We start from the raw sequence: 23,086 nt of genomic DNA, 5'->3' as shown, positions 1-23,086 counted from the left end.
AGGACATGGAGGGATGAGATCAGAATCTGCCCCCCATCAGTACAGCCCTTACTTTGTTTGACAGGGATTCACAAAATGTTTTTAACATTTTAGTCTCCCAGGTTTATAGGGCTGCCTCAGTGTCCCTGCAGACTAACTCTGTACGCATAACTCAAGAGTATAACAGAGTTAGCCCACTTGAATATTCTTATTCTTAGCCTTGTTTATTTTCCCTCCGTTTCCCAGGGTCACAGGAATAACGCATCAGAAGCAGCCCAGGGCCTGGAGTCAGTTCCAATTCAGCCTCAGCTCTAACTCATTGGAGACTGCTGTATATTACCTTCGCTGAGCCTGAGTTTCTTTAACCTGTTTCAGTAGGCAGCTTTCACTTAGGGATATGTGCTATTATCATATTCATTATGGTAGAATAGAATTAGATGCTGAGGTGGTATTTTCAACAAAGTTAGATGAAGAAGAAATTTAAGAATTGGGATAGTGGCAATTTCTCTTTGAATGTATGTAATGATAAAGTAATAGTTGTGTAGCAGCTGCAGCATCATCTGACGTAGCAGGCCTCTGCTTATCATTGCTTTTTCCTGCAACCTTTTCACTTTCTTTGCCCCAGATGTTTCTTTTCACTACACATCTGAAGAACTACCTATATGTTGGTTCTAACCACTGGTATTTCTCATATTTTATCAGATCAGGAAGAGGAGGGACCTGAGATCTCTGTTCAGATTATCAGAATTTCTGGATTGTGCCTGATTTTTAGCAAGCTAGATATATTGAGTAAGAGATTGTTTGATAAACAGCCCTACCTCCTACTTCCACCCATTCAACAAAACATTCATAATACTTCTATGGTAGTGATGATTATCTTTCATTTTTTAGATTAGAAAATTAACACTTAGGGAATACCTATCTTTACTGAATAAGTAGGTAGTTTAACTAAATTCGGTGTCTAAACACTCTTTAGAGCTATTTCCCTTGAGATCTTGTCTGCTACTCACAGTTCCATGAGACATTAAAGTTCCTATTGAGGTCAGTTCCAATGCATTTGGAACGTTGGTTCTTGGAACGATTTTTTCTCCACATGCGGTCCTGCAGTATTGAATGATGAAAGTGTTTACACAAGCTCAGTTAGCATTTTTCAATTTGATCATTTCAGATTCTCCCTGCAGGTGGCTACAGCTTTATTTGAAATTTATCTAGTTAACCTGAGACCCATTATATAAAGAAAAAAAAATTTTTCTTATAACTTGTAATATTTTCAGAAATGTTTTTTATATTAATAGTTTAAGGCCTTGATAAAAAATTCAGTTAGTTTTAAAAACTGTTGATTAGTTCTGAGTATTAAAAAATGATCAATTTTGTTCTGAAATTACCTATAATTTGAATTTTACCTTCGTTACATCTTTCACCATTTATAGATTCAGATATAATACAGGTCAAATTGTGATTGTTGGAGCATAATTTTCAGAAAATAACTTTTTGTGATAGTATCTGTCTGAAATCTCAAAATCTTATTTAGCAACAGCAGGGTATAAAGAATTCTCTTAAAAGACAGATATCTGTGTCACTCTTATATTTATTTTTTGATACAATTATTCCACTGCAGATTCTGTCCCAAATTGATGGAATACAATGATTTTGTTTTGAAATCATTATGTTCAGAATGTCTCTAAATGACTTTTACTCTTAGCTAGAAATACTTTTGCCATATTGTATAATATACATTTCCTTTATAATTAGTGCTTTATTTCATTTTTCTGCATTACTAGCTTCAGCAGCGGAAATTTCATATTATTTTAAGAACTCCTGCGTAACCAGGAAATCATGCGTTCCTTAGTTGAAACTGAGTTTTTAAAAATATACTTTTCTGAACTGTAATTGATTAACCAAACCTTAAACTTAGTGCATAACACTCAATGTGCATGAAAGTCGGTAAATAATATATTACCTAAATGCAAACAAGAGACTACAGAGCAGTACCTGTCTCCATGACCAAATATATCCATCAACATTGAACACAGGAAGAACATAAAAATTCATTCGGTCCAGGAGTTTGGTCATAATTTTGTTTTTACCATAAGTTTTGGTTGCCTGTAGGGGTAGGAAAAAATTAAGCTATTGGTACAAAGTTTAGCTACCGTGTGGAAAGCTGTGGTTATAATTGTAATGATTACCACTCCTTAAGTCCATTTGCCTGTCACATGATTTCAAACATATTTCCCCTAAACTGCATAAAGATAAATAACCCATATATATGACAGAAAAAAATGACACTTATTCAGACTAGTGAAATTAATTGAACTAAATATTCTTTGAAGGATCATTTAATTATCAAGACTTGTAGCATTCCAAATGTAGCATGCAAGATATGTTTTATGGAAAGAAGAGAGGCCAAGTGAAAAATTAGCAATGCAACTTGTTTTAAATAGATTCTTTTCCTCACATCTTTCAGTAAATATATATTGAATTTGTAAGCATAAGAATATGTAGATATTGGGGAGGATTCATGAATTAATTATAAGTAGGATTAAAGGAAAAACACCTTGTTAATAAAAAAATTAGAGCATTTAGATTGACCAATCAACTTGTTTTCTCACATCAGATGGAAATTTCTCTAATTATCTGGACTTTCTATGGCTACCTAAAATCTCTCATTATTCTTGGAAAATCTCTTCCAGGTATATCTGTACTGGAGCCAAGACATTTCTTGTAGCCCTATCTTGTGTGTTCCTTTATGGCTTACGTAAGCGAGCTTATTACTTAAGTAAGCTGAGCTCTCGGCCCTCAGCTGGAAGAACTAAAACAACTGCAGGGATAAATGAGTTCTACTGGCAGATTCATTCCTAGTGGAAAGTATCCTTGCCCTGAAAGCAGTTGTGATGTCATATTCCAGCAGCATGATGTATGCAAAAGCTGGCAGAGAAGAGAAAGTTAAAAGATAGTAGGAGTCAGAATACAATAGAAATAGAGTGAGAAGAACAACAAACTTATAAAGTGGATTTACTTTTTTTTAAAAATGAGTCATTTTTCACTTGGGAAGGAAATTTAAGCATGAAAATTCCAAATGTGTGCATAGCCAATTCAATATCTAAACAGGAACTAATGTTCTGTGCTTTGAACTCACTGAAGAAAGGCCAAGTTTGTAGGTTGTAATATAAAGATTGTTTCAGATTTCCCATACTTAACTATAGGAAAAACCATATTGTAGCCAAAAATTGTTTTTTTAGTTTTATAAACTGTCAGCTGGAGTTCAAGAAGTTTAAAGGAAGGTGACAATTTTATAAAAACCTCAATGATGAGTAAAATCCAGAGTGTTTATTTCCTGACAGCACCAAATGTGGGCTCTTCTTGTTAAGAGGAACTGCACTCATTTGTAAAGGGGTGTTGCCACTCAGTGAAGTGATGGAGACTTGACAATCAAAGGAGAATTGTGTGACTGTTCCAATTGATTTACCCGATAGACAAACCACTGGCAGAATGCTGGGGAGATCCATTCTCGTGCATGGATGCCACAGTCCATAAAAATAGCCTTTCTTCTTTCATCCTTTTCCCCAATCTTTTAAAAAATAAATTTGATATATTATTTTACATGAACTTACACACTGATCTCTTGTTGTCCAAATACTCATTCATAGTATCAGAGCGATTCTTTCACCTGTCTTCTGTTGAATGAGTAACTGTGTATGCACATATTTTTCTTAGGGAGGACCATGGCATGTATCCTTAAAATGCATAATTCATAATCTATTTCATAGTATATTTTTCAAAAAATTTTCTTAGTGTTAGAGTTGCTTTTAGGGTTTAAAAAAATCACAATCTATTGTTATTTTATTGCTAACATCCTTTGGCCTGAGAAAAAGATTATAAAGTTGCTTCTGTTTCTGCCATTTCCTTTTGTTTTTCATACTTCATAAACATGATGTTTAGCCTGGAGTGGAAAAGATTTTGTAGTTGTGTTTGCAGTGGGGAGGAGGGTTAGTGGCTGCGTATTTGAAGAACTGTCATTTTAGAGAATTTAGATTTGTTTTGAGTGATTGGAGAGCATGAATGGATGGGAAATCAGGGTAAGGAAGGGCTTCTCAGTTATTAAGGGGATGCTTTAGGGAGCAATGTCTTTGGATGTACAAAAATCCCGTAGCAGTTGAATGGCAATTGTCAGCTCGGTCATAGAAGGGAATTCCCTATCAACACAGAGTTGAAATGCCTCACTTACTGTACCGGGATCCTATGATTATATGATTCTTCAGTTTATTTTCTTCCTGACATTTAGTCAACAGTTTCACTGAATTTTAATGGATGGAAAACTGTTTTATACACCAGGGACATCATAAACTCTTGTTATAAAGATATGGGATAAGAAACTTGTCTGGTTTTGTCCACTGTGTCTGTCAGGTGGTTTATTCAGGGACTTTCTTGGTTCTACGTAAAACCACCTGGCACTTCTATTCTTGAATGGATATCTAGAGCTTATATGTTCTTCAAAGAAATAAGACTTTTTATTGTCTAAAAATTAGCTAGTTGTGTCACAAAGTAACTCTTACATTCATATTTTTCAACAATAGTAAGAATCTGTAGTTCTTAAATTACTTTTACCTTGAGAACATACAGTGGATTATCTTCAACAGTAGTTCCAATTTTAATACGAGAGACCATTTTAGGATGCTTATGTACCATTTTTTCAGTCCAAGCAACAATCTTAAGAACAAAAACAATTTTGAGAGATTAGAATAAAAGAAAACTAAAAGACAACAAATGTTGAGGGTGACGTTTTTCTTTTTGGAAGTGCAGGCATTTTATACTATACCTCGTCCCAGTTATTGTATTTTGCATAGCTGTGCCTGCCTGGGATATCTTCTTTGACATCAAACTGTTTCTCAACCTCTTCTTGTACATCGTGAATCAAGATTCTGTTTGACAGGGGGAATGATAAAATACACATTTACTGGAGAAAGAAAAACAGTTATCTTTCATTTACAGAAATTTTCTCTTCCTTCATCTCTATCTTAGATCAAGTTTACCTTGTTTCTTCTTTATTCTGTAACCATGTCTTTTAGATCTGTCATGTGTCTGGCTTCCAATCTTCCCATTTATCTAGAGTTGTGCTGTTCTTGCTGATTGACTGATTGAGTGTAGAGGAAGAACATAAATGAGGTATACTCTTAATTAGAGTTTATTTAGCACATGAGACCAAGTACTGCTCATGAATATTGATTCCCATTAACATCAGTGACAAGCACATTATTATGCATATTATATCTAACTCACTGTATGCTTGGCTTTTGACCTAGGATGAATCTGGGATTTCTTTGAAAAAAATTATGACAACAAATTTGGAATCAGGTGGGGCATGTTGCACTAAAACTCACATGAAGTCTGAGAAGTTTGGAAGTTATATTCTGGGTTGTCTCTACAGACATAATTAAGTGTCTTAAGCTCTAAAGAGGGTATGTGGCTTTTGCTCCACCTGCATTAATAGAAGTAGAGGAACCAGGGAAAAGAGAGATTTTATGGTCTCAGAGGTTGATTTGTAGCATACGGCAGTATTAATTAGTCACAGGAAGCTTATATCTAAGAATATTTTTAGACTTACACATATCAATTTAGCTCTTGTGATAACAGCAGCAAAAGAAAATCGTGTGAGACCTTTCCACAAATGCAGCTGCATGAAGACATCAGAATGGTAACAGATTGTTGCTGATAAAGACTAGAAATTAAGCCTAAGGCTGGAAATTAAGAACTATGGCCAGATGTTATTTTCATGAGCCCTTCCACTAACCAGCAGCCAGGTTTAAGTAGATGAAACCAAATTACTTTCTCTCAGATATTATTTTAGCTCTCCAAGATTTGCTTAATTTGTTAAAAATTGTTCCTAAATATAGGTGAAAGGATAAATAATTATCCCTGAGGATTTAATGATAGAAATGGCTATTTACTGAGTCTTTCTTATGTACCAGGCACTCTGTTCAGCATGTTATTTACATTTTTCACTTAATCTTTACATCAACACTCTTAATTGGGTACCATTATAACTCCCATTTTTATAGAGGTTAGGTAGATTTCCAACATGGATATAACTAAAATACAGAAGTTGGGATTTGAACTTAGAGATGTATGACTTCAGTACTCTAGCTAAACCACATACAGCAGTGCCTCCAACACAAGGAGTGAAATCCCTGGGTATTGCTGTCAGATCTATAGTCTTCTTAGTCTACTGAGGCTTGTTCAAGGTTTGCCCAGTTGACCAGCTCTCCAGGAAGCCTGAGTCTCAAGATCAGAGAGCTGGTAAGTTCAGAGAAGAGGCAAAATGAATATTATGTTGACAATTTCAAGACTCCCTCCTTCTGCTTTTAGAGAGTAAAAAAGAGGATATGGAGATTGCTTTGGCAATATGTGGTCTTTTGTGGGTACATATAAATTTTAGGATTATTTGTTCAGGTTCTGTGAAAAATGTCATGGGTGTTTTGATAGGGATTGCATTAAATATGTAAGTTGAGTAGTATGGCCATTTTAACAATATTAATTCTTCTAATCCAAGAGCATGGGATTTGTATCATCTTCAGTTTCCTTCATCAGTGTTTTATAGTTTTCATAATATAGGTTTTTCACCTCCTTGGTTAAGTTTATTCTCTGGTATTTTATTCTTTTTGATGCGATTTTAAACAGAATTTTTTTTTTTCCTTTCTCTTTCTGATAGTTCATTATTAGTGTATAGAAAAGCAACAGATTTTTACATGTTAATCTTGTATCCTGCAACTTTGTTGAATTCATTTATTAGTTCTAATAGTTTTTGGATAGAGACTTTAGGGTTTTCTATGTAAAGTATCTTGTCATCTGCAAATAGTGATAATTTTACCTCTTCCCTTCCACTTTGGATGACTTTTATTTCTTACTCTTGTCTGATTGCTGTGGCTAGGACTTCCAATACTATGTTAAATAGAAGTGGCAAGAGTGGACATCTGTGTCTTGTTCCTCAATTTACAGGAAGGGCTTTCAGCTTTTCACCTAGCTTGAACCCAAGCTTGGATTTGTAATAAATGGCTTTTATGTTGAGATATATTCCCTTTATACCTACTTTGATGAGAGGTTTTATCATGAATGGATGTTGAATTTTGTCAGATGCTTTTTCTGCATCTATTGAGATGATCATGTGATTTTTTTATTCTTCCTTTTGTTAATGTGGTATATCATATTGATTGATCTGTGAATATTGAACCATCCTTGCATCCCTGGAATAAATCCCACTTGATCATGGTGTATGATCCTTTATATATATTGTTGGATTCGGTTAGCTGGAGGTATCACTCTCTCTGACTTCAGACTATACTACAAAGCTGCAGTAATCAAAACAGTAGAGTACTGACACAAAAACAGGCACATAGATCAATAGAACAGAATAGAGACCCTAGGAATAAATATATGTACCTATGGTCATTAATCTGTGACAAAGGAGGGAAGAATATATGAAAGGAGGGAAGAATATATTGAAGAGACATTCTCATCTCTTCAATAAGTGGTCCTGGGAAAACAGGACAGATACATCTAAAATAGTGAGATTAGAACATTTCCTCACTCTATATACAAAAATAAACTCAAAATGGATTAATGATCTAAATATAAGACCTGAAACCATAAAACTCCTACAAGAGAACATAGGAAGAACAGTCGTTGACATAAATTGTACCAATATTTTTTTGGATCTGTCTCCTTAGGTAAAAGAAGCAAAAATAAACAAATGGGACCTAATTAAACTTAAAAACTTTTGCACAGCAAAGGAAAACCATCGAGAAAACAAAAAGACAACCTACTGAATGGGAGAAAATATTTGCAAATTATATGACCGACAGGGGGTTAATACCCAAAATGTATAAACAGCTCATACAACTCAATTATAAAAAAAAAAACAACCCAATCAGAAATTGGACAGAAGACCTGAAAAGACATTTTTTCAAAGAAGACATATGGATGGCTAACAGGCACATGAAAAAGATGCTCAACATTGTTAGTTATTAGAGAAATGCAAATCACAACAACGAGATATCACCTCATACTTGTCAGAATGGCCATCATCAGAAAGTCTACAAATAACAAATGTTAGCGAGGATGTGGAGGAAAGGAAACCCTCCTATGCTGTTGATGGGAATGTAAATTGGTGCCCCACTATGGAAAACAGTATGGAGGTTCCTCAAAAAACTGAAAATAAAACTACCATATGATCCAGCAATTCCACTCCTGGGTATATATCCAGAAAAAACAAAAACACTAATTTGAAAAGATACATGCACCTGAATGTTCATAGCAACACTATTTACAATAGCCAAGATATGGAAGCAACCCAGGTGTCCATCAACAGACAAATGGATAAAGAATACGTGGTGTGTGTGTGTGTACACACACACATACATATACAATGGAATATTACTCAGCCATAAAAAAGAATGAAATTCTGCCATTTGCAGCAACATGGATGGACCTAGAGAATATTATGCTTAGTGAAATAAGTCAAACAGAGAAAGAGAAATACTGTATGATATCACTTATTTGTGGAATCTAAAAAAATAAAGCAAGCAAATATATATATATAGCAAAACAGAAACAGACTCACAGATTTAGAAAACAAAATAGTGGGGAGAGGGATGTAGAGAGGGAAAAGATAGGGGTATGGGATTAAGAGATGCAAACTACTATACATAAGAATAGATAAGCAGCAAGAATATATTGTACAGAACAGGGAATTATAACCATTATTTTATAGTAACTTTTAATGGAGTGTCTTCTGTAAAAATACTGAATCACTATGGTATCCACCTGAAACAAATATAATATTGTACTCAAGTGTACTTCCATAACAAAAAGGAAGGAATGGAGAACTGTGTGCCAGTATATGTGACTGCCATGAGCTTCGGGGTATGTGTGTGTGTGTGTGTGTAACTGTAGTGGGGAAGGATGTTTCAGGGAGGCAGAGTCATTGTTATGGTGTCTTATAAGCTGGTCTGGACTGCGTTTCCCCCATGCCCACATTCCTGCAGGATAGGGTCTACTCAAAAAGCATGATTTCAGGTTTCTACAGGATCTCATTTGTCTCCAGTAACTCCCTAATTGGGTTACTTTGTATCATACTTGGCACTTATCAACATGGATTTCCCCCAGCATTTGAGGCATACCTCTGTGTTGGGTAATAAACTTTAAGGCACTAATTTATTCAGTAGGAGGGAAAAGGTGCAGCTGATGATAGTCTCTAGTTATCCCCTGTTGCACAGTGTGTGCGCATGTGTGTGCACATGCGCATGTAAGCACATGTATAAGTGGTCTTTCCTCCACTTGCATTAATAAAAGTAGTAAAGGAACCAGCCAAAGAACATTATATGGTCCCAGCCAATCTTCATGAAACCCCTATGAAACATCATTTTAAAGATGAAGAAAATGAGATGGAGAGAAGTTAAATGCACTGTCAATGTTGAATACCTAATGCATGGCTTAAATGGGACTAGATTCAGACACCTTCACTCCAGAATCTACATTCTTATCTACCACACTCTTCTGCTTTCCACCATGACCAACATCTCTTTGACATTTGTATCAGGTATTAACAATACCCATTTTATTCTTGGGTAAGGAATATATAAAAATGTGGAGCAGAAGGAAAAATGAATAGGATGAAACACTAGAATGATTTATTTGATTGAAATACTTATTTGATAGAACCATGCATATACTTGGAATATGGATTTTTATCTGACTGAACATTATTAGGTAATTAGACATTAATATGAAGTGTTGATGATCAGTTTGGTATAGATCTCTTCCACATTTCTCACATAATCTTATGTGGGTCTTAATAAGATTTTACTTAATTGTATCATTTGAGTTTTACTATTATATTAGTTGTTTCCTGAATTACCTTTCATTAACAACTCTTTATTTTCTAATTTTAACTTTTGATCAAAGAAGAGATAATCTAAAATGTATCTAAAATACGAATATCTAAAATGTAGAAAAATTAATAAAAACACTAGGGTTTTCAACTGCTGATTCTAAATATGGTGTCTGTCCTTTAAGGCTCAGTTCAAGGGATGTGCATTCTTTTAGATATTATTGAACCAGTCTGTTCAGGTTTGTTAGTATATACATATTATTTGATTTTTAGGCTTGGCCTTTTGTGATTTTGTAAGAATGTAAAGGGAAAGAAAGGGAGCAAATATGCTGCTTTAAAATAAAATCTGTCTTGGTAATTTAATTTTCTGAAAATTAAAAAAAAATATCACACAGATTGCTTTAAACTAAGTAGTGGTTTATATGCACTGTCTAATGAAGGGTGTCTTAGTAAATCATTGTGTCAAGCCAGCCTCTTATTGTGGTTTTATTCTGACTGGTGTCTGGGTCCAACCAGATGTTTCTGTTCTTAGAACCTTCTTCTGTTACTGACTGACACCACGTAACACATGTAATTAATATGCAGATAAAATTATCTATATAATTAGTACTTGGAGACAAGCTTTTAAATAGTTCTTGTCTGCACAGATCACTTTACATATTTATATTTCTGAGGAAGGTAACTATCTAATTATGTGGCTTTCTCACAACTGTGGCTAATTTGGACCAATTTCTAGAAATCATCTTCTAATTAGATAAAACTAGTTTTTTTTTTTTTTTTTTTTTTGGCGGTACGTGGGCCTCTCACTGCTGTGGCCTCTCCCGTTGTGGAGTACAGGCTCCGGACGCGCAGGCTCAGCGGCCATGGCTCACGGGCCTAGCTGCTCCGCTGCAAGTGGGATCCTCCTGGACTGGGGCACGAACCTGTCACCCCTGCATCGGCAGGCAGACTCTCAACCACTGCGCCACCAGGGAAGCCCCGATAAAACTAGTTTTTATAGGTAGTTTAACACTTTGGTTCTTGATGTAGACAGCAAGGAAGTATTTGGCATAAGGCAAAGTGAAAACGTTTCACAGTACTCGCGAGGATCTGGATTTAGACAACTCTGTTTGAGTCAGAATTGTTCCAGGCTAGGAGAGGACCAAAGAGGAGAAAGGGCTGATGTGAGTTATTTGATAAAATGGAAAGATGGCAGCCCCCTGCCTGGGTGTCTTCTGTGACAGTGATTTATTCCACTGTGGACACTCAGTGTTGAGCAACTAGCTGCTTGTCTACATTACCAGGATATTAAGGAAACATACTGCTTCATTTTTACCCTGCTGTTCAAACCAAATTATACAGTTTGCCAACTAAAATATATTTTAGCTTGGGCTAGATACTTTGTAAGAATTAGTTGATCATAGGAATCTGGGTCAGGTTTATATTAATGAAGTAAAGTGAAGATTGTAATAATTGAGGCACACATTTGAGAAGTCTGGCTGTGAAGTGATTCAAGAGACACGGTCACCAGGGAGTATATAGGGTAGAGGGGTGATTTCTTTTAGATGAAAGAAACAAGACGTCATATCGACCTCAGCAAACGCATACAGTCCATAACACACTACTAATTTCTGTGATTTGAAGGTATATTTATAAACTGTCTACTTCTAATTTTAATGGTACAATTTATAAAATCATAGAAAAACATACATCAGTATATTAATTAAAAAGGTTTAAATGCTGGTATAAATTAATTTTGAATATGTTCTCCCCATATATTAACTACTACATTTGTTTTACAGCCCTCTTGAAACAACAGCAAAAACAAAGACAGTGATAAAAACAATCACACATAATAGCCTGTGACTTTAAGCCATTAAGCCACAGACAGGAATATTTTTTGTTTACTTGTCTATGTATGTGTTTCCTTCATTTCAGTAGTATTTATATTTACTAGGAATATTGAAGCAATATAATAAATACAATCAAATCCTGCTCTGTCATATGACATTATAGGATCTTTGTCTGAGCCAGAAGTAGAAGGCCTTTTGAGTTACAGCACTAAGTTAGGTAGCAGAGGCATGAAATAGCAAGTCAAAAAGAAAGAACTGGTGTTTAGCAGTTTTGAGTGGTGGGGTTCTTAATAAAGGGGAATACTGGAATGACAAGGGCTGGGGGAGTACAGGATCCCTCAGTACATCAAATTGCTAAATACTTTAAAGTATAAAAAGACATTTTGTTTTCTATGCTGTATATTGATTTGTGATATTCATCTCTGGGCTCCCTTCTTATTTGTTGCCCCAGGGCCTAGACTGCATGACCCATGGTTAGTGCTAAGTTCCAATTTCCTTTTATTTCTCTGTGGGACCACAGCGACTCATTTCTGCATCTTTGGCCATTCGAGAATTCTCTCCTCTTAGATTTGTCTTGTTTTACTGCATTGTTTTTGCTTTCTCTGGGGAAGAATTTCTTGCGTAAAGAATTATTTATTTATTATGTATTTTACATTCCTACATCTCTGACTCAAGGATGAACATTGTTAGGGTCTCCTTTTATGTATCAGGAGAATTCAAATACAAGAATGTGGTGCTGGTAGTCATTAGTAGTGCTGAGCTCTGGGTTGATTACGCGGCAGGGGTGACGAGTGTGACCAAACCGTCCATGCCTGATCACGTGCACTGTGTCCTTACCAGGGGCTGAGTTTTAGAGATGGCAGATATCGTAATTGTTGTTCTTGCAGATCATAGCAAACATAAGATAGAAGTTGAGTGGCCAACTTTGAGCTCATCACTTTTATAAGCAGGCCTCCCTAGTCTGTTTGGAAGTAACTATAAATTTTATCTCATAGATAGAGCTTTCATTTTGGGGCACCCAATTTAAAAATTACACTTGCCTTTCAATTTCAAGACTCCAAGACTTTGAGTCTCTAGCACATTTGAATATTTGCCTAGGACTTACTCATAGTGCATTCTATTTTGATCGAAGGCAGCCTGAATGGACTGGAATTCCTTTTCACTAATTCGGAAATCCACTGTCATGTTAGCAGCTACATGGTGGGTGATGTCTGGATGCCAGAAGTCAAGCTGTGCAGATGAGTTCAGTGTTAGTCGCAGTTGTTTATTTGCTCACCCGACACATATTTATTAAGAAATGACTATGTGTCATACACAATGAAAGGAATTTGAGGTTCAACGTGACTGAAGTATGGACTCTTAATAAACCTATGAGATTTTTGCAAATGTATTTAAGAATTGTTGAATATTAGGGAGTGGGAAAAAAACTATTGTACTGATCACTTTTTTAGGACATAGTATATAGAGTTGCAAAAAGAATGAGCAGCTTTTGGGTAATCCATTTGCTTCTACCATCTTGGGGCCAGTTGGAGTTGTTTCACAATTGATTTAGCCACAGCATCTGTCTCTAATTGGGAATATGGACTAATATATGGCATCACCCTCCCCTGCCCCTGCTCCTGAGTCAGGCCTCAGAACCACATGTCCCAGTAAACTCTGGAATTCCTGGAAGGTTTGTGTCCAATGAAAGCATAATCTCTAGCCATGTCATTTTTCTAGCAGTATGTCCTTGGGCAAATTACTAAAACTCTTTGAGTTTCAGTCCTCGCGCCTAAAAAAGGGGCTAACAGTCCTCCATTGGGAGTGTTGTGAAGATTGTGAAACAGCTGTGACATGTGGGCCATGCAGGCATTTAGCAACTCCTGATTCCCTTCTCTTTATCTTCCTCTAGCTGAGACTTTCAGCAATTTGGTGAATGGGACTATAAAGATAGCATTCAGATTAAAGTAATTTAAGAAGATTCCAATTCGTGTTCTTCAAAATCATACTCAGTTGTGAAACCCAACGAAGTATAATTTCCCAACCTTGGAAATGTAGAGAAAGTGCTCACTTTCTACCCATCATGCTAAGCTTGCAGGCGTGTCTAAATCTACCTGGCTGTTTTGTGATTGACTTCCTCTCTACCTCTAGGTCAGTCAGTTATGTGCCAATAGGGGGCTGCAGTGAACCAACCAATATTTATTGGCTTATTTGGATCAGGAAGCTACAGCCTGAATTAGACACATGAGAGATGTAACGTGTGATGTAAAGGTAGGGCCATCTAATCACAATAGCAATCTCTCTGTTCCAACAGGGTAATGTAGTGCAAGAGTTAGGGCTCAGTGAACCATCATGAGCATTTACTAAGCACCAGGTCCAGAGCTGGGTGCCAGGGTTGTAGAGGTTAATACAAGAGAAGCAAGAAATTCAGTGTGGGAGACAGAGCCGTGTATGCACTTCCAACATGCTGACCAATGCCAGAGGCAAGCACAAGTCTTCTAGGAGCACGACAGGCAACCCGAACTGGGTCATGAGAGTTGATGAACAGAGAAGGACTTCCTCCAGGAGGTACTGCCTGAGCTGGGTCTTGAAGAATAAATAGCAGTGAGCCAAGTAAAGAGGGAAGTGCATTCCTCCTGAGAAAAGGTGTGTAGGGCCAAAGTGGGCGAGTTTTTGGTGTTTATGGTGCTTGAAGGGTGAGAAAGAGGGTGGAGTGCAGAGGTTGGAGATTATGAAGTGCTTGGAACAGCACCCTGATCCCAACAGAAGATGCTTCTATGGTGCTTAGTATGGCCAGGCCCACTTCTGAGCATTACCCAAATATTAGCTCATTTAGTCTTTACAACAACATTAGAAAGTAGGTGTGACTGTTATCCCCACTTTACAGAGGAGGCATTTGAGTCCCAGAGAGGTTAAGTAACTTGTATAAGGACACAGAGCTAGGGTAGAGCTGGGGTTTGAACCTCTGAAGACCATGCTCTTTCCAGACGAGGCTGCCTCTCACTAAAAAGCTTCAAGTGGAGGAATGCAGTTGTCCGGCTTTAGAGAGAGCAACTTGCCATGCAGACTTGGCTTTGTGGGAGGCAGGGCCCTGAACACGAGACAAATTGTAATTGTCTATTGAAATTGTCCCTGTAAAAGGTAGGGCAGACGTGAATTTGGCAGGGACAGAGGAAGGAAGAGGAGAGTATGGATTTGAAAACCATTTGGGAATGAGTACAGGCAGAACTTTTGATTGATTTGATGTGGAGATAAGGGGGTATCTGACTAGATCTCAGATTCCATTCTGGCTTTAAATTTGATATGTCAACTTGGTCATTTAATTTACTGTCTTTGAACTTAAGTTATTGTTTTCAACAAGTTACATTTTGACACTGACATTGAAAGTCTGATGGAGAATTTGAAACGATGTATGTAAGGTGGCTGGCACAGTGTGTCTTGTGCATAGGAACAGCTGAATAACTGAGAAAATGATAACTTTAGCCTACTGGATTTTAAAAGACTGACCTAACTTTAAGAGTTTTCTTTCACCATGGACCTGCTCTTGGAAAGGGTCACATCTTGATATTATCAACCAGTGCATTGCTGTTATCAGGTAACCAGTACCTTGATGTTATCATAATTTTGACAGACATTAGGCCAGTGGTACAGATCAGTGTGGGAGTGAGGAGAATGGAGCAGGCAAGGCGCTATCAGCAGGGAGGGAGAAGAGGCCGTGATAAAGGTGTCAGGAACATCTCCCTATTTCACACTTTCACCTAGAAAAAGCTGTTGTTTGCAAAGCTTTTGGGTGGGAAAACAGAAGTGGTAATTTGGGGAAAAATAAATAAAAACAAAGGGAAGTACTGGCAACTGGCTCAATTATCCAAGTAGCTCCTGTCCCTTCCCCCATCTTTTTTTTTTTAAATTAATTAATTTATTTATTTATTTATGGCTGTGTTGGGTCTTCGTTTCTGTGCGCGGGCTTTCTCTAGTTGTAGCGAGCGGGGGCCACTCTTCATCGCGGTGCGTGGGCCTCTCATTGTCGCAGCCTCTCTTGTCGCGGACCACAGGCTCCAGACGCGCAGGCTCAGTAGTTGTGGCTCACGGGCCCAGTTGCTCCGCGACATGTGGGATCCTCCCAGACCAGGGCTCGAACCCGTTTCCCCTGCGCTGGCAGGCAGACTCTCAACCACTGCGCCACCAGGGAAGCCCCCCTTCCCCCATCTTTGTCTTTGGTAGCTCCGTGGGCATTGAAAATAAAAGACAAAAGAAGCAGGTTTTAGGGAACAGAAAGAAAAGATTTAAAAAACCCCTCTATTTGCTTTACCTGGTTGGTTTTGGCCAAGTCCTTTATGATGTTTGCTTGTTTTTCATCCTGGGCTTCACATGTAACAGCTTCTCCCTTTAAGAATACAAAAGATGAAACATGTAAACTGTGAAGAAACGTTGCATAATCCTCTTCCCACATGGAGTCTGGAACACAGGGTGGCAAGATTCACCTGTCAAAGCGGACAGGAGCAATTGCAAGGGTGATAGCGGTCAAACCAGAGGCAGGATGAACCTCATGGTTCTTCTTTGTCTGTCCCAAGCCCCTCTGCCAGTTTTATGCCTCAGCTCTTATCTGGAGGAACAGCTCATTTCCTCTTAGGGTTCTGGTGGACAAAATGCCCCCCCCCACCATATTTTCTAGTTGGGGAGGGGAGTAGGGTGGCAACACTAATACTAAATGCCCATTTGGTGACAGGTGAATTCCATGCTACTCATATACCTTTTACAGTTGGAAATACCCATTTTACAGATGAGATGAGAGGCAAATTCCTTGTTTAGCAAATAACTTGCCCAAGGAAGCAGAGCTAGTATGATGAGATTTGAACCCAGTTCTTTGTTCTAAAATACTACTCTACCATATGCTTGAATTGAAGGATGGAAGGAATCAGTTTAAATTTGCACTTGGAACCCGAGATGAATTTGGGTATCTGGCCACAGAACCCTGATGGGTGGTCCTTAATAGCAAAAATTTTTTTTTAACATCTTTATTGGAGTATAATTGCTTTACAATGGTGTGTTAGTTTCTGCTTTATAACAAAGTGAATCAGCTATATGTATACATATATCCCCATATCTCTTCCCTCTTGCGTCTCCCTCCCACCCCCCTCCCTCTCCCACCCCTCTAAAACAGATGTTTTTGAAGCTACGTTGTAAATTGTTAAAATAAGAACTTTTGATTACAAATTATTTTGAATATACTAAAAGTACTGTAAGTAATCTGGAAAACATTGATATGTTCACTGTCTAGATTTTATACTTTTGCCATCGTTTCTCGGTACCTCTCTTGGTAAAGAAGTAAACATTACAGAAATGGCTAAATTACTCACTCCCCACTCCTTTCCCTTTTCCCTCCCTCTGTCCTCAGGGGGAACCCCTATTCGTAAAGCAACTTGCGGACATTTAGAGGGCAAGATAATATGGTTGCTCAAATGTTTGTTCATGGGCTGCTCTCTTCAGGGTCTAGATGCTGTAGGTGCCCAATAAATGCTTTTTGAAAGTTGAATTACTGAAAGTCATTTATAAACCATTTTAAACAGTGTCTTGGGGGGAGGTCTTTAATCTTGAACAAAACTCGGTTAATTATGGATTATTTGGGAGAAGGCAACACTTTTACCCAGAATTATAGGTAACCTAATATACTGAGTGAATTTAATCAGATAACTTATTAGAATTTCCTTTAAAACTACCTCTTCATGTATAGATGGTCATACATGAAACTTCTCAGAGTCATGGTTGTATATTTTTATTATCAAAATAATGCTTTTGGGGAGATGCCCCTGTTATATGTATAGCAGCGATAGCTTCATTCCTCTCCACCTGATAGATGTGCAATGTGACGGGTCCCCCAAGAGGGTTCCCTTGCTGCAACCCTGCAGGTAAGGAAGTGGAGGGGTTTACAAATTCCTTCATGTTCTTGACATTGGACAAGCTTATCAGCACTAGAAAATCCCAAGGCAAATTCTCGCTCTGTTGATTATAAGGGGGCGCTTGGCAGGAGTACAGAGGAAAAGGAAGAACTTGACTTTGGAGTTAGACAAACGTAACCTCAGGGTGGCTCCCAGACACTAGCTACTTTACCTTGAGCAGGCTGCCTAGTCATTCCAGGCCTTGGTTTCCTCATTTGTAAAATAGGGATGCGCATGGGACTCTATAACAAGTGGCTGTGAGGGCTAAATGAGATGCATATGTAAGGGACTTGGTGGATGGTAGGTACAAAAAACATGCCTGTGTCCTCTAAGCAGTTAATACAATTGTCAAGTTCTGTAAACACACTTGCTGGCCACTGTCAGGCTGCAGAACTGATGAGTATCAGCATGTATCATGTGGTAGGTTAGAGTGGTAGCTGTGTCCTGTAAGGCCAAAATCTCTCTCTGTATTTGTTTTAATGTGGACTGCTTAAAGAAAAAACAATTTTATGTTATAGTTTTGCTTTTTGGAATTTTGTTTGGATTCTAAAAGTAATAAATGCCCATTGAAAATAATTTAGCAAAATATGGAAAAGTTGAAGGAAGAAAATAGAAGTCACTCTTAATTCTAGCATTCTGATACACTTTCTATGTTAAAGCCTTTTTCTGTGTGACTACTTTTAAAACTGTATAGAGAAGGCTTATGTGTCTGTTTTTCAGGTCAGCTAGGAAGGACACTTTTATTTGGGTAACTAAGTAAATGTCTGAAGGATCCTGGTATTTCTCAAGATAAGACTTTGATGATAAACAATCTTTGACTTCTTAATATCTGTTGCATATTGACAGTTCCTTGTTTCTGGAATAGGACATAGACATATGATGCTTTAAGACCTCCCACCCCTCCCCAATCTATTTAGCCTCTGAGAAACAGTACAATAGGTGGATTTCAAGAATATTTTGGAGCTCTTTCTCAGAACAAGTATGGTTTCTTAGCAGGCATAGTTCAGTAAAACCTTGTATTACTGAATCAAGATTTATGAAAGGTCTTGGCATATGTATGGAGTAGGACGAATAGTTGTTAGACACCATATCATTTTAGGATGGACTATGTAAGATGGTGTGATGTTTCATAGGTTAATTTAATCTCTTTAAAAATATTTAAAGTTGAATGCTTCACACGACAGTAATTTTCCATCTTTCTGGATCTTTGCACTCCTAGGATTTTTGTATGTCTAGACACAGTTAAAAATACCACTGTACTTCTTAAACTATGCTTTTCTGCATATTTTTCAAACATTATCACTATGAAAGAAATGTCCTAGAAAATGGAAGTGGAAGTTCTCTTGTGATTTACTACAATCTTTCAAATAATTCTCTATCTTCAAATCAAATATAGTAAACTTCTGGAATACCTTTAGATATCTCATAAAGGATATGTTGAAAGAAAAATGTGTTGCCTTTAGTTACGGATATTGGATTTTTTAACATTGAAATGAAACTGCCCTGGAAAATGCTGCAGAGAAACTTGTCTTTTATTAGTTGCAGGAAAGGTGGCATTTCTGGACAGAGACGTGGGTGAGTGATTCAGGCAGTGTCAGACCTGGCTAGAGGGGGAGTGACTGCCTGCTCAAATGAGATGACCTAAGAGGCTCATCAAGACCCCATTTGGCCCCCAAATCATTAACTATCATGGTTCCTCCGTCTTCCTTCTACTCCTGAAATTCTCTCTTTGTCCAGTGCATATAGGTTATCTGGCAAAGCAGGTGAACACATGAGGTGTGACTCTAGATATGTAGACCTCCCATATTCCAGACTGGAAAACCAGTCTTGCTATTTTGTAGCAGCACTGTTTGAGGTAGGAAAGATCCAGGGGGCCGAGCCCCTGCTGTTTGTTAATTGCTGCTTTGGGGAGGTGAGAGTTAGGGACTGAAGGAGCCTAGAGCCAGTCCGAGGTCCTTCTCAGGGTGGGACTTAGTCGAAGAAAGGGAGAAGAGAGGTGCCCTCACAGCCAGGGGCCTCCTGTGTGGGCAAGGCTTGGCAATGTCTGGCCTGGCAAGGCAGCAGAGTCTCTGGTCAGCCGGGCAGGAAGGCATAAAGTACTATATTGCAGTAGGAAGGCCTAAAGCAGAAACTTCTTTTCTCTTTTTTCTTGGTGAAGCTCAGGCAAGTGGCACTGCTAGCCTGCTAGCTGTTAACTTTCAGTTGGCAAGAGATACAGCCAAAATGTCTCCAGTGCAGGAAATCTCAGGTACATGGATTTTACTTGCTTTCCTATTTCTAATTCTTAAAAATTCCTTGAAATTTTAGAAAAGCCCATGTATATTCCTAATTTCTGTTTTAAAGCACTGAACTTTGGGCCACAGCATCCCTTAGTTAGAAGTCGATGGCACCTGCTAGAGGTAGGGTAAGGGAGTGTCCTGTGGAACTGAGTTGAATGATACACCTCCAGCAACAGAATGGGAGAGAGAAACAATAATTTCGCTAAATTACATCTATTTTTAAAATTAGCATCAATACTGCTTAAGAATTTATGGGAATTTCTTTTTTGGCACTCAAGGGTCTTTTTTTTTCTGTGCCTATTTAAATGATATATTACTAAATTATTTTGAAGACGGTTGCCTGACAAATTGTAGCAGCTGCACTGCTACCATCTAGTGGACAATTAATGCAATTAATCATTCTTTGGCTTGACAGCTTCCAAACAAATCATTGTGACGTTAATGGATTCTGTTTTTGAATGGAACACTGTTATAGATAATTCAACATATTATGCTAGATATGGAATCTTCTCTTCCTTGAATCTACATGGAAAACAATGAGGTAATGTTTTGTTTTATGATTTTAAAGTAAGCAATGCCCTCAAATTATAATCTAAATACATATTATTATATTTTAAAATTTGAACTTTGCACAGTACTCTCCAACATTACTAGCACGTTCAGTTTTAATTCTGGAAAACTTCAAGTCATGTTTGACATACAAGTCCCTGGTACCTTCTTGTTTCACTTCCAGTCTGCTTTCCACACCGTAGCCTGGCTGGTGTTTAAAAAAACAAAAAACAAACTCTTATCATGTCATTTACAATTTACATCTCCATTGGCTTCTCATTGCTCTTTTTTTATTGAATGAAAGATTCTTTAAATTCTATAGTACTTTACAGTTTTCAGAAGTTTCACACACTTGATTTCATATAATCACATAATAACCCCTTTTTCCCCCATCCCTATATTGCCCCTTCCACATTCCCTCTCCCCACTGGTAACCACTAGTTTGTTCTCTATATCTGTGAATCTGCCTACTTTTTTTTTTTATTCACTAGTTTGTTGTATTTTTTAGATTCCATATATAATGATATTGTACAGTATTTGTCTTTCTCTGTCTGACTTATTTCACTCAGCATAATGCCCTCTAAGTCCGTCCATGTTGCTGCAAATGGCAAAATTTCATTCTTTTTTATGAATGAGTAGTATTCCATTGTATCTATGTACCACATCTTCTTCATCCATTCATCTGTTGATGGACACATGTTGCTTCCATATATTGGCAATTGTAAATAATGCTGCTGTGAACATTGGGGTGCATGTATCATTTCAAATTAGTGTTTAGGGCTTCCCTGGTGGCGCAGTGGTTGCGAATCCTCCTGCCGATGCAGGGGACATGGGTTCATGCCCCGGTCTGGGAAGATCTCACATGCTGCGGAGTGGCTGGGCCCGTGAGCCACGGCCGCTGGGCCTGCGCGTCCAGAGCCTGTGCTCCGCAGCGGGAGAGGCCACAGCAGTGAGAGGCCCGCGTACCACAAAAAAAAAAAAAAAAAAAAAAAATTAGTGTTTATATTTTTTTGGATGTATACCCAGGAGTGGAATTGCTGGGTCATATGGTAGTTCCACTTTTAGTTTTTTGATAAACTTCCATACTGTTTTCCACAGTGGCTGCACCAATTTACATTCCCACCAACAGTGTAGGAGGGTTCCCTTTTCTCCACACCCTCACCAGCACTTGTTATTTGTGTTCTTTTTGATGATAGCCATTCTGACAAAGTGTGAGGTGATATCTCGTTGTTATTTTGATTTGCATTTCCCTGATGATTAGTGATGTAGAGCATCTTTTCATGTGCCTGTTGGCCATCTGCATTTTTCCTTTGGGAAAATGTCTATTCAGTTCTTCTGCCCATTTTTTAATCCGGTTGTTTATTTTTTTGATGTTGAGTTGTATGAGCTGTTTATGTAAGTCCGGTATTAACCCCTCATCAGTCAAATCATTTGCAAATATCTTCTCCCATTCAGTAGGTTGCCTTTTTGTTTTGTCAATGGTTTTCTTTGCTGTGCAAAAGCTTTTAAATTTAATTAGGTCCCATTTGTTTATTTTTGCTTTGGTTTCCTTTACTTATTAATCTATGACAAAAGAGGCAAGAATATACAATGGAGAAAAGACAGTCTCTTCAGTAAGTGGTGCTGGGAAAACTGGACAGCCACTTGTAAAAGAATGAAAGTAGAACATTCTCTAATACCATACACAAAAATAAACTCGAAATGGCTTAAAGACCTAAATGTAAGACCGGATACTATAAAACTCCTAGAGGAAACCACAGGCAGGACACTCTGTGACACAAATCGCAGCAATATTTTTTTGGATCCGTCTCCTAAGGCTTCTCATTGTTCTTAGATCAGTTCTTCCAAATCCTTAACATGACCTCTAACCCTGCCTGATATGATCCCCAACTCCCTCCTCGGCCCTTTCACATTCCCGTGTTCCCTCAGTTCTCTGAGGTCCACCCTCTCTTGCTTTCTTCTTACAGCTTCTGCATAGTTACAGGGCCTGGAAGGGGTGCTCCCTTCTTCTAGCTAACTGGGAATCATTCTTCAGGCTTTAGCACTTCCTGAGAAGAGCTTCCTCCTCTACGTCAGATAGGTAATATAAATTAAATCACTAATTATTACATAATTAGTTAAATAATTATTTGTTTCATGTCCATCTTCTCAAGTGGCTTATACAACCATTGAGGGCAGAAATGTTTTCTTTCTTTTTCATTGCTCTGTCCTCAATTGCTTAGCAAAGTGCTTGGCATGTGGTACACAGCTCAGAAAATAACTTGAGTGAGCCGACATGAAAGCTAAACCATGATTGGATCGTTTCACCTATACCACATTTTACAGTCCTGGATTTCCCCTTACATGTCTTCTTCCTCATCAGCACCTCACTATAACCTGTGCATGTCTGCAGTCTGCCAGGGTTGGCAACACTCCAAGGACTTTAACTCCCGTATGGCTGACCTACATCATTGGTTGTACATGGCTTGCCTTAGTCATTCGTTCACATCTTTTTTCCCCCAAAGAAGTAGACAGTCTGTCAGGTTTTTCAATTGTAATGGTTCATTTTTATTATGATCAATATTAAAGACCCAGGTAGTTTAATAGACCCAGAATCTTAAAAGAAAGAGGAGGATCTGGAAAACATCTAGGCAAACAAAAGTCAGAATT

At 37.8% G+C, this 23,086-nt stretch overlaps 1 protein-coding gene across 1 annotated transcript in view; it reads right to left on the bottom strand.

The window, feature by feature from the left end:
- CPA3 (carboxypeptidase A3) overlaps nucleotides 1-16,221 on the bottom strand; it is a 30,052-nt gene extending 13,831 nt beyond the window's left edge. The window contains 10 exon segments of the mRNA XM_060010082.1: nucleotides 990-1,080; nucleotides 1,972-2,082; nucleotides 3,446-3,547; nucleotides 4,585-4,686; nucleotides 4,796-4,898; nucleotides 12,800-12,924; nucleotides 15,983-16,032; nucleotides 16,035-16,057; nucleotides 16,155-16,203; nucleotides 16,206-16,221. Of these exon segments, the coding sequence (XP_059866065.1) occupies nucleotides 990-1,080; nucleotides 1,972-2,082; nucleotides 3,446-3,547; nucleotides 4,585-4,686; nucleotides 4,796-4,898; nucleotides 12,800-12,924; nucleotides 15,983-16,032; nucleotides 16,035-16,057; nucleotides 16,155-16,203; nucleotides 16,206-16,221 (772 nt within the window).
- Between the last annotated feature and the right edge of the window lie 6,865 nt (nucleotides 16,222-23,086).

The sequence above is a fragment of the Delphinus delphis genome, chromosome 4 (genome assembly GCF_949987515.2).
Source record: "Delphinus delphis chromosome 4, mDelDel1.2, whole genome shotgun sequence".
Lineage (NCBI taxonomy): Eukaryota > Metazoa > Chordata > Mammalia > Artiodactyla > Delphinidae > Delphinus > Delphinus delphis.
This window is presented reverse-complemented; position numbering and strand designations above follow the sequence as displayed.